Source organism: Nannospalax galili, unplaced genomic scaffold, assembly GCF_000622305.1.
Source record: "Nannospalax galili isolate Female #2095 unplaced genomic scaffold, S.galili_v1.0 scaffold180, whole genome shotgun sequence".
Classification (NCBI taxonomy): Eukaryota; Metazoa; Chordata; class Mammalia; order Rodentia; family Spalacidae; genus Nannospalax; species Nannospalax galili.
Window position 1 is genome coordinate 5071219 of NW_008348199.1, and position 16538 is coordinate 5087756.

Consider the following 16538-nt stretch of genomic DNA (forward strand, 5'->3'; position numbering starts at 1 on the left):
CCCCCCCCCCCCCCCCCCCCCCCCCCACTCCACTGCCTCCCATGTCCTAGGACTAAAGATGTTTTTCAAAAGCTTTCTAACTCCTTTTCTCCTCTTAAGTTTCATGCATCTTTGTTAAGGACAATGCAAGTACTTTGGGTCACTGTTTACAAAAAGAGACCTTTAAAAATTCTGTGTTCTGTTTATAATTTATCTTTTATGCCTAAGATCCCTTGACTATCTGAAATTCTAGGGTTAACATTTAGTTCTAAAACAATTAAAAATATTTCTTTCAAATAGTGCTTCTTCACCATTCTGGAATTCTGATGAGATATGTTAATCTTTTTCTCTAATAAATTTAATCTTTTATCATGGTGGTATATTATACATGAATTCTAGTGTTTCTCATTTACCTTTGAATCTGAAGAGGCTACTTGGTTTATTACACCTTTTTTTAAAACAGGTTTCTTGGTAGTCCCAGCTGGCCTGGAACCGACTATGTAGATCAGGCTGACATGGATACACTTCCATGCAGGCAGTACACTCATACACATAAAATAAAAATAATATAAATTAAATTTTTTTGGTTCTTTTTGAGACAGGGTCTCCCTGTAACCTCAGCTGGCCTGGAACTCAGAGATCTGCCTACCTCTGCCTCCCAAGTGCTGAGGCTATAGGCATGCGCCACCATGCCTTTTCTTTTAGGGAGTGCGTGCGTGTGTGTGTGTGTGTGTGTGTGTGTGTGTATAGATAGCCCATGCTGGATCCAAACTTGCAACTCTCATGCCTTAAGAAAGCCTCCTGACTGCTTGGATTTTCTGGTGTGTGACCTCCCTGCTTATGTGTAATATTTTGGCTATAAGTTCTTTGGAATTCAAATTTTCAAGGTCCATGTAGATGGTAAATGTTCCTGTAAAAGGGAATATAATTTGCATCCATCAACACTTGTGAGTTAGGACTACTAGCTATCTCAAAGGACCATTTTAAATTCAGTGTTTTATCAGTTTGCTTGTTTATATTGGTAATGGAGAATTTCAAGTGAGTGACTGCTTCATGGTTTTGGATTTTCTATTTATTTATTTATTATTTATTTTTATTATTTTTTGGTCTTTTTGAGACAGGGTCTCTCTGTAGCCCCAGCTGTCCTGGAACTCACTATGTAGACCAGGCTGGCCTTTTTTTTTTAATGTCGATAAGTTTTTGCTTGCATGCATATCAATGCACCCCTGTCATGTGAAGCCTGAAGAGACCAGAAGAGGGTGTTGGATCCCTTGGAACTTGAGTTACAGATGGTTGTTAGCTGCCATGTGGGTGCTGGGAATCGAACCTGTGTCTTCTGGAATAACAGCAAGTGTTCTTGACCACTGAGCCATCTCTCCAGCCCCCTTGGATTTTCTTTTTAAAAAAATTTTATGTTTGTGTGTTTATGTACATTCACATGGGGGTCTGAGGGCAATTTGCAGGAATCTGTTCTTTTACTATGTGGGTCCTGGAGATAAAACTTGGGTTGTCAGGTTTGGTGGCAAGCATCTTCACCTGTTATGCCATCTTACCAGCCCAGTTTTGGATTTTCAGGGAGCTCTTCCCCCTCATCCATCTCTACTTGACTATCCCTCTTTAGTTTTTATTTTTATGATGCTTGCCAGTATAAGCATTTAGAGTTTGAGATTCATTTGGAATTGCTTCTGGTTAGAGCATTTGCATTCTTTTCATTTCAATGTATTCTTTGTCTGGTGGCCTACGTTATCTTCAAAAACAACACAGCAGGGAATCAGGTTTGACATGTGCTCCCAGGGTGAGAATAGACTGAGCACATGACTGTCCTGAATTTCAGCCTTCATTTAATCCTGTGTTTTTTGAAGCTCTCTGCATTCTGCAAACAGACTGTTTAGGTAAGACTTATTCAAGGCACTGTGTGTACCATACTGCCTTAAACTAAACAAATTAAAAAAAAAATTTGTTTATTTTTCTAAAGTTACCCTTGTTTCATGTAGAGGCTTACTGCTTGTTATTTGAAGTGTTTCTAACTTTGTGGGTTTTTTTTCCTTCTTTTTGTTTTTTTTGTCTTTTTGAGATGGTTTCCCTGTAGTGGGACTGGCCTGGGACTCGCTATGTAGACCAGGCTGGCCTGGAAATCTCAGATCCATCTGCCTCTGCTGGCACTAAAGGCATGTGTCACCACACCTGGCCATAACTTTGTTTTTAAAAACATGTTTTTTAATTTGTCAAAGGAGTTTTTGTTGAAACCAGCTTGGGATTTAATAAGTAACTTGGAAAAATGGATCAGAATATTCAGTGAATGCCATTAATATGATACATGCCTAACAATCTTTGAGACACAAAATTGTATGTTTCTCAAGCACAGTGGGTATTTCAGTACTTGTATACAGTGTATACTGATCAAATCAGAGTAATTTTCCTTTTTTACTTTTTTCTTAAAGACAGATTGAAGTAGTAGAATGCACTGTGACAGTACTCCCCACCTCACTCTTCCTGCCCCATACCACTCCTGAGACCTGAAGGACACTTCTGTTAGCATGCCACAAGCATGCTTGCACAACCATGCTTAGTGCAGCTCTATTCACAGTAGCCAAGTAAGGAAATCAGCTTGGAAGTTTGTCAACAGGTGAATGCATAAAGAATGTGGTATAGGGCTGGAGTGGTTAAGAGCACTGGCTGTGCTCACCCACATGCTGGCCAACAATCACCTGCAACTCCAGTTCTAGGGGATTGGATGCCCTCTTCTGATCTCCAAGGGCGTTGTATGACACAGGAGTCCTTATATACAAGGAGGTAAAACACTCATACATATAAATAAGTATATATAAAGAAAATGTGTATATATACACAGTCTTTTTATTCAGCCATAAAGAAGAATGAAATTATGTTGTTTTCTGGAAAATGGGAGCACCTGGAGATCATATTAATTGAAATAAGCCAAACCTTTATAGACAGAGATCATGTTTTCTTTCATTTCTGAATCCTGGATTACACAAATACATACAGCCTTTGATACGAAACAAAAATTTCTTGAAGTCTTATGTTTCTTTAATAGTGTTTTACTTTTTCTTGATGTAGAAGTCTTATGAGGTTTTAAATACTGTGTTTTATAGGCTTGGTTTCTATTTTATGTGATTTTGTTGGTGGTGGTGGTTTAGAGGAACTCCAGCTTTGGCTTTGTTTCTGTTGTTGGCTCTTTGAGACAGGGTCTTTACTTTGTAGACCAAGCTGGTCTTGGATTTGGGGCAGTCCTTTTTTCACTTCCTCTGCCTCCTAAGTGCTGGGATTATAGATGTATGTTACAATGCCTGACTTGCTTGGCTTTTTATATTGTTCTTAGGCCTGACGAGTTTATTGACTTGTCTTACAGATTGAGTAACTTGTCATTTTCGTGGGATTTTCTAGTTAGGTATGAGGATAGCTTGTTACTTTCTTTTCTTGTCCTTAGACCTATGAGATCATTTTCTCTTGTTTTTCTGGTTTTGAGACGGGGTACAGCCCTGGAATTTGCTACGTAGACCAGACTGATCTCAAACTCACAGAAATCCACCTGCCTCAGCCTCATGAGTGCTGGGATTAAGAGGTGTGCCACCACACACTTTGAGCATGAGGTTCTTAGTCCATTAGCCAGCATGTGCATGTGCTGTTTTGCGTAGTACTTGTGATAAAGTGGATATAGTTAAAAGAACTGCCCAATGTTACCTTTTAGATTTGGTTTTATATATATATATATATATATATATATGTCTTTTTGAGACGGGGTCTCCCTGTAGCCCCGGCTGTCCTGGACCTCACTATGTAGACCAGGCTGGCCTTGAACTCACAGAGATCCACCTGCCTCTGCCTCCTGAGTGCTGGGACTAAAGGCGTGTGCTACCACGCCTGGCAGGTTTTATATTTTTAAAAAAAATTTTACTTTTATTTAATGTGTATGTATGGGTGTATTGCTTGCATGTAAGTAGGTACATCCATGTCATGCAATGCCCTCGGAGGTCAGAAGAAGGCATCGAATCCCCTGAAACTGGAGTTACAGATGATTGTTAGCTGCGGTGAGAGTGCTGGGACTCAAACCCGGGTCCTCTGCAAGAGCAGTCAGTGCTCATAACCACTGAGCCGTCTCTCCAGCCCAATATGGGTTCTTATTTTGTCAGCATCTTTCTTGTGTTTGTTCTGCTATCTAGGTTCTTAAGGGGAATAAAGGCCTGAGACCTTCTGAGGATTCAAGTGCATGAAAGGAGCTAGTTAACTTCTTGTGATTGAACTTAGTTTTCATGGATGATTCCCAAGGAGGTGATAAGACTAAGGCGAACAATTTTCTTTGGTTGGGAGGAAGTAAAGCAAAAGTCAGTTCTAGGGCAGAGAGAGTAGGGTATGAAATGTGCTTGATATAACATGTTCAGCTTTTCACTAGCTGGTCATTGTAGTTAAGTTCTTTCCTTCGTGGACACGTAGAGATGAATGATTGAGTTGTGACTAATTCATCCCTAAGAAAGTCCAAATCCCTTCCTCCTTATGCTGTCTTCAGTACTTTAAAATAACCTTCAGTTTCCTACTAGATAACTGAGGAGATGATGGATCAAGCAAATGAAAAGAAAGGGGCTGCCATCGAAGCCCTGAGTGGTGGTGAGTAGTGCTTTCTCCTCTCCTGTTTCTGTAAGTCTGAATGTTTCTCTTGCTTCAGTGGCTGTTAAATAGTGAAAAAGTTGATGGGAGCTTGAATTTTTTCAAACTGAAGATGTTAATCTCCTGTTATCCACCCACCCTCCATCTCCTACCGGATGGGAAAGAGGCTAAAATTACTCAGTGCAGCTACCTAGCCTCAGCATAGACAGATCTGACTCTACCTCTTTGCGTATCTTGAAATACTAAAGCACTGGCCCATGCTGCTTAGATTAGAAGCAGCGTTAAAAAGGTGAAAGACTTCCCAGAAACTACTAGTGTTATTCTCTAACTTGACATAGGAATACCCTTGACAGATACTGTTCATGGTGTAACACTTGTCAGAACAGGAATAGTGTTAGGTCCTCAAAGAAAAAGCAAAACAGGTGACTCAGCAGGTAAAGGTTAGGCATTGGTCAGTAGGCCCAGTTCAGTTTAACATGTTTTTAATCCTTGTCACATGCTTCTCCTATGTAGACTAGACTTGCCTTAGTATTTTGAAATTCCAGTTGATTGCCTGACCTTTGTCCACTATTCCTGCATTCTCTATTAACAAGTGCTTTTTAAGGTCTTTAATCTCAGCATTTAGAGGCAGGAGCAGATGGATCTCTTGGCATTTGAGGCCAGCCTGATCTACACAGTGAGTTTGGCCAGCCAAGGCTGCACAAGTGGGACCCTGTCTCAAAAATGAAAACAACAAACCCTGCTTTTCATTGTTTTGCCTCTGGCCTGTAACTTTTCGTATGTATATCTTAAAGGTTATCGTGGCTTTGCCCACCTGCTGAGTTCAGACTATTTTGTTTGTGCTTTGGGTCCTGTCTTAGGCAAGCCTCCAACTGTGATTCTCCCATCTCAGTCTGCTGGGTGCTAGGTTTATAGGTATGGGCCACTGTGTGCTTGTTTGTCACTATCCTGGTCCATCACCTGCTCCTACGCACACCCTGTGGTGGGTATTGAGCCCAGGGTCTCCAGGATGCTAGGTAAGCACTGTAGTCATTGAGTCCACAAGCCACCACACCCTCTCCCCTTTTTAATTATTTAATGCTTACTATTAGGGTGGGGGAGGGAGTGCATATGCCATGGTGAGTGTTGTAGAGGCGGTTCTCCACTTTATGTGGATTCTGGAGCTAGAACTCTGGTCATCAAGTTTGCTGGGCAAGCACATTTACCCACTCAGCCATCTTGTTGGCCCTCCAATCCTTGGTTTGAGTATTACTTTTCTATTCCAGTCCAACTTCCATAGTCCTAGAGCTTTCCTTTACTTGTGCTTTACGACGTCTGTGAGAAGTTGTTCACCAGTTATAATCTTTTAATTCAAACCCATTAACTATTCCCAGCCAGTGGTTTTACCAGTCTTTTTCCAAACTAGTTGTAATTCTGAACAGTTTTAATTTTGAACATGGTAGATCTAGGTTACTGTATAGAATTACTATAACATACCAATAAGTAGTAAAAAATAACCTACGAGAACTGTTTAGCATCTATTTAATGTCACTGTGCCTTGTAGTTTTATAATGTTTTCACACAAATTAGTCCATTAAAACCTCATACTAACACAAGGAGATGACTCAGTAGGGTGTTTTTTACCCATCCAGATGACCTGAGTCCAGTCTCTGGAACTCACATGGTAGGAAAAAAAATCAGTTCCTACAAGTTGTCTTCTACCCACATGTATACACACAATCTTTTAAAAAAGGAAAAAAAAAATCCTGCTAGTTGTATAGATTGACAGTGGCTCAGAGGGGTTGTAACTGGCCCAGTATCTTCACTATTCTTCTATCACTAATTACTAGTTTTACTCTTCAGGGAGTTATTTTTGTTTTCTTGTTTCAAAGCAGCCTGTCAATGTGCACGTAAAAATTTGACTTCTTTTTTTTTTTTTGGTCTTTTTGAGACAGGGTCTCCCTGTAGCACCAGCTGGCCCAGAACTCACTATGTAGACCTGGCTGGCCTTGAACTCACAGAGATCCACCTGGCTCTCCAACTTCTGGGTTTTTTTTTTTTTTAATTTTATGTGTATGAGTGTATTGCCTGCATGTGTGTTAGTGCACCTGTGTCATGTAATGCCCGCAGAGGACAGAAGAGGCTGTCGGATCTCCTGGGACTGGAGTTTCAGTTATAGGCTGCCAAGTGGGTGCTGCAAGAACAACCAGTGTTCTTAACTGCTGAGCCATCTCTCCAGCTCCGAGTTCTGATTTTATAACTTGTGCAGTTTCAGAGTTTATGTTCTGTTTAGAGTTATGCTAAACGATCAAAGATGAGCATTCTAAGTCGGGTATTTTGAGTCTGATCCTCACCTGGACTTGGCAAAAGCACTTTGATTCCGGAAAGCAGGAATGTAGTAGTTACAGACACGGTTACACACCACATTGCCTTGATTTGAGTTCTAGTTGCGGCACCCGACTATGCCTACTTTGCCACTGTAAAAGCTACTTGGACAGAGTTTTATGGTCTACAGTGTGTAAAAATAATCATTACATGGCTATTTTTCACAAAACAGTTTACCAACTTCTGTCCTAGATAAAAAGAGGAACAGTTTGGGAAGATGGGGGTGGAGAATAGTTTTGCAGATGGAATAGGAATTAACTATTAACTTTTGAGCTGGAGATGTAGTTCAGTAGTAGTATTTGCCTAGAATATGCAAGGCCCTGGGTTTGAGCTCTGGTACTGGGGTTAAGTTTCAGTTTTGAACATGGTAGATCTGGGTTACCATATAGAATTACCTGTAAAAGGGGGCCTGGAGAGATGGCTCAGTGGATAAGAGCACTGGTTGCTCTTGCAGAGGCCCGGGGTTTGGTTCCCAATACCCACATGGTGGCTAACCATCTGTAACTCCAGTTCTAGGGGATCCAACACCACCTTCTGACCTCTACAACAAGGGCATTGCACTACAAGGGTGCACATACATACATGCAGGCAATATACTCATACACATAATATAAAATAATAAAATATAAAAAAAGAATTACCTGTAAAGATTAACAGTTTAAAATTATGCATTTGTCTTGCCCTTGAGAATTTGACTTTCTTCTGTTCAAAGAACTGTTCTAACTCTGTAGTGTGTTTTTATCTATTGGATGGCTTCACTTAAAGGTCCAGGTTTTTTTTTAATATATTATTTCTTTATGCATATGAGTGTATTGCCTGCATGTTAAGTGTACTCATGTCATGCATTGCCCTTGGAGGTCAGAAAAGAGTGTCAGTCAGATCACCTGGAACTGGCATTATGGATGGTTGTTAGTTGCCGTATAGGTGCTGGGAACTGAATCCAGGTCCTCTGCAAGAGCAGCCAGTACTCTTAACCGCTGAGCCATCTCTCCAGTCCCCAGTTTTTTGTTTTTTTTTGGGGGGGGGGGCAGATCTTTTTGAAACAGGGTTTCCCTGTAGTCGCAGCTGGCCTTGAACTCACAGAGATATCCACCTGCCTCTGCCTCCCAAGTGCTGGGACTACAAGCGTGTGCCACCATACCCGGCTTTTTTTTTTTTTTTTTTTAATGTGTATGTGTGTATTGTCTGAATGTAGGTAAGTGCACTGTGTCGTGCAATGCATTCTTCGGAGGTCAAAAGAGGCTGTCAGATACCCTGGGACTGGAGTTACAGACAGTTTGTTAGCTGCCATGTGGATGCTGGGATTTGAACCCAGGTCTTCTGCAAGAACAGTGTTCTTAACTGCTGAGCCATCTCTACAGCCCCAAGTCCCCAGTTTTTAATAAAAGCTACGAATGGGCTGGTGAGTTGGCTCCATGGGTAAAGGTGCTTGCCACCAAGCCTGATTGACATAAGTTCGATCCTTGGGACACAAATGATGGAAGGAGAGAACTGACTCCTGCAAGTTGTCCTCTGACCTCCATGCATGAATGCACAGACATATACATAAAGAAATTAGAATTTTTTTAAAAGTTAAGAATGTGGAGCTGGAGAGATAACTCGGCCATTGCAAGTACCTGCCATTCTTATCATGAGGCTTGGAGCTTGGATCTCAGCACCCACATCAGCAGCTCACGAATGCCTATAACTCCAGCTCCAAGGGATCCTATGTTGTCTCTTAGCCCCTGTGGGCACTCATATACAGACGCGTGCATACACTCAAGCACAAACACATATAGACACATAAATAATAACAAATCCAGGGGCTGGAGAGATGGCTCAGCAGTTAAGAACACTGGCTGGCTTCACATGGGTTATGGGAATTCAAATTCAGGTCCTAAGGCTTGCACTACAAGCACTTTACCCACTGAGCCATTCCACAGCCCACATTATTCTTTAGGATGTGTGCATCCTAAAATTGTTCCTGCCTCAAGTGAGTTCCATTGAGGTAAAAACTCATTTTCAAGAGTCAGTTTTAGGGCTGAAGAGATGGCTCAGTGGTTAAGATCACTGGATGCTCTTGTAGAGGTCCTGGGTTCTGTTCCCAGCACTTACATGGCAGGTAACAACTGTAATTTCAGCTCTGGGGGAATCCAGTGCCCTCCTCTGACCTCTATGGGTATTGCACAATATGGGTGCACTTAACATATGTGCAGGCAATATCCTCATACACATAAAAAAAAGAAATAGCAACAGTTGTCTCACATCTGAGAAACTGAGAACCCAGTACTTGCTTGGTGGTGGATGCATCAACAGTCAAAATAGTTCCACAATGACTGTCTACACTGAAGACGACTCCTGTGTTGCTCAGTCCTAGAGGCTGGATTCCTTAGCAATCCCAGTGTGTTGAAAACCTGAAAGGGGGGGAGGCTAGAGAGATGGCTCAGTGGTTAAGAACACTGGCTGTTCTTGCAGAAGACCTGGGTTCGAATCCCAGCACCCACATGGCAGCTAACAACTGTCCATAACTCCAGTTCTGGGATCCGAGAGCCTCTCTGTCCTCCACGGGCATTGCACGACACGGGTGCACTTACCTACCTGCGGGTATAACACTCATGCACATAAAATAAAAAAAATAAATTTTAAAAAAACCTGAAAGGCTCCTGGAGAACCTTAGTACTGGAAGCCTGGAAACACTGGTTCTGAAATCAGCAAAGGAAGCAGCAGCAGCAGCTGGATAAATTAACCTACTGATGAGAGGGGAGTCTAAGTGAGCAAAGGGGGGAAGTTTTTGTTCTGTCATGTCATTTTTTAAATCTGTGCTGCCACCAAAAGGTGCCAGCTGCTTTTGGGGTAAGACTTCTCATATCCGTGAAGGAGGTCTGGGTAGTTTACCTCATTGAGGTGCCCTACTCAGGTGATTCTAATTTGTGGCAAGTTGACGTTATCACAGATACTCTTGCTTACAGATGTTTATGGTGCCAGCTGCTAAACACAGTGTTTGATGCTTTCTAGAAGTGTTCTGTCACTGTCTCCCGTCCCTGTTCTAGTTTTTTTAATTGGACTAAGAATGTAAAGTCTTAATTAGATTAGATTTCAAGCATTCTACCAGCATTCTTATCATCTCAATAACTTTTATTTCACTTCAGGTGAGCTGCAGAAAGCCATTGACTTGTTCACAGATGCTATCAAGCTAAATCCTCGCTTGGCCATTCTGTATGCCAAGAGAGCCAGGTGAGAACTCTTAGGTACAAAAGTACCTCTTGGTGAATAACTTCCACCTCTTTGTTTAAATAATTTTGCTTCTGTAAAAATTCCAAAGGTTTTGTTTGAAATGTTTTTTTCTTTTAAATACTTGTTTTTTAGTGTCTTCGTCAAATTACAGAAGCCAAATGCTGCCATTCGAGACTGTGACCGAGCCATTGAAATAAATCCTGATTCGGCTCAGCCTTATAAATGGCGAGGGAAAGCACACAGGTAAATAATAAAATCTAAGGGTTTAGGGAGATGCCTCAGTTGGTAAGGTGCTTGAGGGACTTGAATCTGATCTATAGAACCCATTTAGAAAAGGTCAGGCATGGTGGCACATACTTGTAATCTCTGTGCTAGGGAGGCTGGAGACAGGTGCATCTTTGGGGTTCATCTGCTGTCCAGCCTGCCATACTTGGTGAGTTCCAGGCCAGAGAGAGAGAGACCTTGTCTTAAAAATAAGTATGTGGAGTTGGGCATGGTCATGCAGACCTTTAGTCCCAGCACTCGGGAGGCAGAGGCAGGCAGATCTCTGTGAGTTCAAGTCCAGCCTGGTCTACATAGTGAGTTCCAGGCCAGCTGGGGCTATAAGGAGACCCTGTCTCGAAATGATCGAAAGTAAATAGGACTGCACCTGAGGAATGACACTTGACACTGTCCTCTGCTCCCCACCATGCACAAGTATATACCTACACAATCACAAAAGTAATCAAATTTAAGTCTTTTCAGAACTTACCTTAAATCTAATATTTTAATGTACTTTGTTTAAAAAAAAAAAGGGCAATGTGTTTGGTATGACAAATTAAGAAAAAGATGCAGGACTTGAGAAGAGGGCTCAGCAGTCATGAGTACTTCCTGATCTTCAGAGGACCTGAGTTTTGTTCTGTGCTGGATAGCTTTAGTGTCAAATTGACACACCTGGGTTGAGGGAGCCTCAATTGGGAAATTCCCGCTATTGGACTGGCCTGTGGCCATGTCTGAGGGGCGTCTTCTTGATGGGTGATGTGGGAGGGCCCAGCCCATTGTGGGTGATGCCACCCCTGGGCAGGTGGGCCTGTATTGCATAAGAAAGCAGGCTGAGCAGGGGCCAGGGGAGCAAGCCAGTAAGCAGCATTCCTCCATGGCCTGTGCTCCAGCCTCCAGGTTCCTGCCCTGAGCTCCTACTTTGGGCTCCAGGATGAACTGGGACCCGGGAGATGTAAGACAAATAAACCCTTTCCTCCCCAAGTTGTTAGTGGTCAGAGAGTTTTATTTATCACAGCAATGGAGAAACAAACCAGAACAGCAATTGGTACCAGAGAGTGGGATATTTCTGTGACAGACCTGATGTTGGTGTTTTTGGGAGAACTGTGGAAGTGTTTGGAACTTTGGGCTGGAAAAGCTATTGCGTGCTCAAGAGTTTGTTCCTGTGGAGCTTGGATAAGTTATGCTGAAAGAGTTGTAGACGATGGAGGCCTGGCTTGTGAAGCTTCAAAGGGAAGCAGAAACTATCAGGGCTGTCCTGTGATATTTTGAATTGAGAATCTGTGGGTTCTGGTTGGCTGGGGCTGAAGAATCAGCTGTGATTAAGAAGAGATCAGAACCTGAAGTAAAACCTTTTCTTTACTGGGACAATTGATGCTGGTTAGCTGGGGCTGAAAAATCAGCTATAAGTAACAAGAGACCAGCACCGCTGTGGTGAAGTCTTCTGGGAGGTATTTCCTCAGGGTCAGCACACAGAGGGGACCCACACCTCTTTTTGAAGCTGGAAGCAGGACTTGGTAATGTGTAAGAGTCTCCTGCATGGTCACAGCTCCTGCATTTGTCACAGCAATGGAGAAACAAACCAGAACAGGTTCCTAGCACCCATGTTGGGTGACTGACAACTACCTGTAACTCTGACTCCAAAGGATCTGATGCCCTTTTCTAGCTTTTACCTGCACACATGAAGGATACATTCACACAGCCACATACACATATATAAATAATAATTTATAAGAATAGCTAGACGTGGTCCCTCACACCTATAATCCCAGTGCTTAGGAATCAGGCTGGGAGGATTTCTGTGAGTTTGAGCCTAGCCTGATCTACATAATGAGTTCAAGACCAGCTGGGGGCTATAGGAAAAAGAAATTTCTTTTTATAAAAGGTAAAACAAGTATCTTTTCATAACTAAAATCACATAGCCACATAATAAGGTAAGCTAATTGGGGGGAGGGACCATATTTTAAAAATTTATGTGTGTATTGCCTGTATGTGTGTAAGTGCACCCACGTTATGCAGTGCTCGCAGAGGTCAGAAGAGGGCGTTGGATCCCCTGGAACTGGCGTTATGGACAGTTGTTAGGTGCCATGTGGGTGCTGGGATTTGAACCGGGGTCTTCTGTAAGAACATTCAGTATTCTTAACCATTGAGCCATCTCTCCAGCCCCATGGGGGGTGTGTGTGTGGGTGTCTTTTTGAGACAGGATTTCCCTGTAGTTCCAGCTGGCCTGGAATTTGCTACATAGACTAGGCTGTCCTTGAATCTACAGAGATCTGCCTGCCTCTGCCTCCCATGTGCTGGGACTAAAAGTGTGCCCCACCATGCTGGGCATAAGCTAAGTTTTTAAACTAAAAAAAGCCAAGAAAAGAGAGAACAGACTTAACTGTTGTTTACAGATATTTCTCTTTTAAATTGTATTTACTATCTTATTTTATGTGTATGAGTGTATTGCCTGAGATGACTGCTCTTGCAGAGGACCTGGGTTCGATTTCCAGAAGCTAGCACCCATCTGTAACTCCAGTTCCAGGGGATCCAACGCCCTCTTCTGACCTCTTCAGGCATTGCATGACATGGGGCACTTAGATAGATGCAGATAATACATATAAAATAAAAAGACAAAACACATAAAAATAATAAGGTAAAAGTTAAAACCTTTTTTTCTTTTGGTCTTTTTTAAAAATATTTTATTATTTTTATTTTATGTGTATGAGTGTATTGCCTGCGTGTATGTGAGTGCACCCGTGTCGTGCAATGCCGCGGAGGTCAGAAGAGGGCTTTGGATTCCCCTAGAACTGGAGTTAAGGATGGTTCATAGCCGCCATGTGAGTACTGGGAATCGAATCCGGGTCCTGTGCAAGAGCAGTCAGTGCTCTTAACTGCTGAGCCGTCTCTCCAGCCCCCTTTGGTTTTTTTTGAGATAGGGTCTCCCTGTAGCTCCCTGGCCTGGAATTCACTATGTAGACCAGGCTGGCCTTGAACTCATAGAGATCTACCTCTACCTCTGTGCTGTGATTAAAGGTGTGTGCCATCATACCACACCCAGCATAAATTAAAATTTCTTAATGGTATGTGGGCATCGAAAACACTCAACACATTGCTGTGTGAAATCAGCCACTAGTACTCAAGCATCTCTGCGTTCTGGTGGGCTCATCTTGTGCTCTGCTGGTTACAGATGTCGAAGCTGCTATTTCTCCTAGAAACCATGGTACATCTTTGTGGAGGCTAAGATTTGAGTAGTAGTGTACTTAACTGCTTTAATGTCTTTACTGTGGTTTTAGTGAACATTGCCTGGAAAAAAAATTAGATCATTATTTAAATGAAAAGTTCATAAAATTGAGTTTATACTGAATTAACTTTAAATGTTTGCCTTTTAAAATCTTTGTCTTGATTTAATTTTGTAAGCCTACTGTGTAAGTGTCTCCTAATTGTCACCTCAGCATAGCACGCTCTCCAAGTGATGTGCCAAAGTTTTTCTGGTAGTCCATCTTGTCACTATGCAAATCCAAAATATTTACAAAGTTAATAAAGTCAGCTGGTGTTTTGTTTATGTTGACATGTGTTTCTGTTTGGCTTAAAGGTTTGCTTTAAATATTTACACATTTGAAAAGTCAAAACTGGATTTAAAAATACACTTAGACACCTCCTAGTTACGTTGCTGTCTTTGCTCCATTCTCATTTATTTATTTATTTTTTAACGTTTATTTTTCTTGAGGGGGCTGGGTGTGTTTCATGCACTGTAGGCATATTCTCTCTCTCACACTTAACTGCCCCCCCTTTTTTTCCCAGTAAAGCAGGCACACATGCATAGCTTTCTCTTCAGTCCTATACAGAAAATAGCATGAAAAATATATATTATGTAAAATACTTTCAGCTTTACAGCCTTTTAAAAAATATCTGAATTCAGAGTACCAAGATAATAGAATAGATTTATGGTCATTGAGGGAGTTTCAGTTCCTTTAAGTTTACAAAGCCAACCATCATTATAACACATTTCTTAAATTGGTTGGTAAAAATTTATAGTTAGTAATATTTAAGTCAAGTATTTTATGTCGTAGTATTTTTTTTTTTTTTTTTTAGTGAGACCAGACCATGAATATGTACAGGATGAATATGTATAAAAGGCTCTTGTAATGAGATTAAATTTATTTCAGACTTCTGGGCCATTGGGAAGAAGCAGCCCATGATCTTGCCCTTGCCTGTAAACTGGATTATGATGAGGATGCTAGTGCAATGCTGAAAGAAGTTCAACCGAGGGTATGTTACAGTACAGGAAGCTATAAGACTCCGTGGCTAGTACTGAGGCCTAAGCTGTGCTGCTGTGTTTGTAAGGCTGCAGTAGATCCTCAGGTGGGGTGGGCCTCCTTAGTCCATCATTGTCACCCCCCACCCCACCCCTACTTGCAGGAATTAGATCTTTTTTTCTATAAGGTAAATCTCTATATTAGATTAAACAACTCACTTGAAGGAAAAGTAACTCTTAGCAGAACTTTGGCTTTTTCGAGCATTTTGGGCAAATCCTGTGGCTTTTTTTTCTAGGCTCAGAAAATTGCCGAACACCGGAGAAAGTACGAGCGAAAACGTGAGGAGCGAGAGATAAAGGAGAGAATTGAGAGGGTCAAGAAGGCTCGAGAGGAACACGAGAGAGCCCAGAGGGTAAGGGCTCTGGCTAGACCCTGAGAGAAACCAGGAGACAGTTCTGTGGGGCCGGTCCTCGTTCTTTGTTATACTTAATGCTGTGGTGCTGTGGGGGACCTCACTTAAAAGGAGTCTTTCCTTGGTTGTCTCCAGTCTAGGGTATTTTTAGTATCTTACTTGTATTTCACTAATGTATATTTTTTATGTTATTGTAAAATCAGAAATTTGGGTGGAGGGTATAACTTAGAGTACTTCCCTAGCAGACCACCTATTCCCTCTTGAATTCAAAATTTGCTGGTTAAGGTGACCAAAAATTGCCAGTATTCTCATTTTGTCTTCCTGTGTGTGGTTTTTTATTTCTTTTCCAGCAGTGGATTCATGACTATTAAAAAAGATTCTAGCTTTGCATGGCGCCACATATCTATAAGCCTAGCACTCAGGAGGCTGAGGGAGGAGGACTTTGACTTTAAAGCCAGCCTGGGCTACATAGTGATTTTTCTCTCAAGAAGAAAAAGAAAAATCTGCTTTTTAAATTGTGCAACCATAGAAATTTAGAAAGAAATTCTTGGTAATTTGCCTGTTAGCTTTGTACATTGACACTATCAATTGTGACTTAATCATTTCCAATGTTGAATGAAAGGACATGAAATTATATTATATAACAAATCCCAATTTTTTTGTCATTTAATAAGCATGCTTTATGTTTTTTAGTGTCATAGCTGATAGAAATTTTTACACATAGACACATTTTATATTTACATGATCTTTGATATCCCCCCCCACACACACACATCCTGGGGGTTGAACCCAGGGCCTCACACATGCATGCTCTATCTTTGGGATACAATCCTTAATGTTTGTTTTCTAACTGGTGTGAGAGAAGTTTCTAGTTTGCCTTCTATTTTATACTAAAATACCTCAACAAACCTCTACTTTGCTGGGCAAATACAGAAGAGATGAGCCTGAAAACCTGACTATGATGGCAGTCTAGTAATCCAGATATGGCCTTCTAGGTTGGAGCTTTAAAACAGTAAAAATTTGATAATTTTCATAAGAATAGTTATATGAATAAATTGTTTTTGTGGTTTAATTTTCCAGAGAAGTAAAGCTACTGCTTGAAATCACTAGAAAAAATAATGCCCACTGACTGTCGGAAAAGGAATTTTCGTGGGAGATAGGTTTGTCTGTTAAACCATTGACCTTTATCATGCATTCTATCTTTATAATTTTATTTCCATGAATTTCCACGGATAGGTTAGATATAGGCAGAAGGTTTGCGTTTTTTTTTCTCTCCAGATACATAATATGATTTCATTTTACCTTTAAAGGAAGAAGAGGCCAGACGACAATCAGGAGCTCAGTTTGGCTCTTTCCCAGGTATTTTTGAAGAAAAGCCTGATAGTGCTATAATTAAAGTGTATTCTGATTTGGGAGCTCAGGGATGTGTGTATGTGTATGTATAGGGA

General features: G+C 41.4%; 1 protein-coding gene across 3 annotated transcripts in view; it reads left to right on the forward strand.

Moving 5' to 3' along the window:
* St13 (ST13 Hsp70 interacting protein) overlaps positions 1-16538 on the forward strand; it is a 39804-nt gene that overhangs the window by 17571 nt on the left and 5695 nt on the right. For all 3 annotated transcript variants that reach the window (XM_029569161.1, XM_017801031.2, XM_008844822.2), the window contains 6 exons: positions 4536-4602; positions 10095-10179; positions 10312-10422; positions 14589-14691; positions 14974-15090; positions 16401-16449. In XM_029569161.1, coding sequence (XP_029425021.1) covers positions 4536-4602; positions 10095-10179; positions 10312-10422; positions 14589-14691; positions 14974-15090; positions 16401-16449 — 532 coding nt within the window. The remainder of the gene's footprint in view (positions 1-4535; positions 4603-10094; positions 10180-10311; positions 10423-14588; positions 14692-14973; positions 15091-16400; positions 16450-16538) is intronic.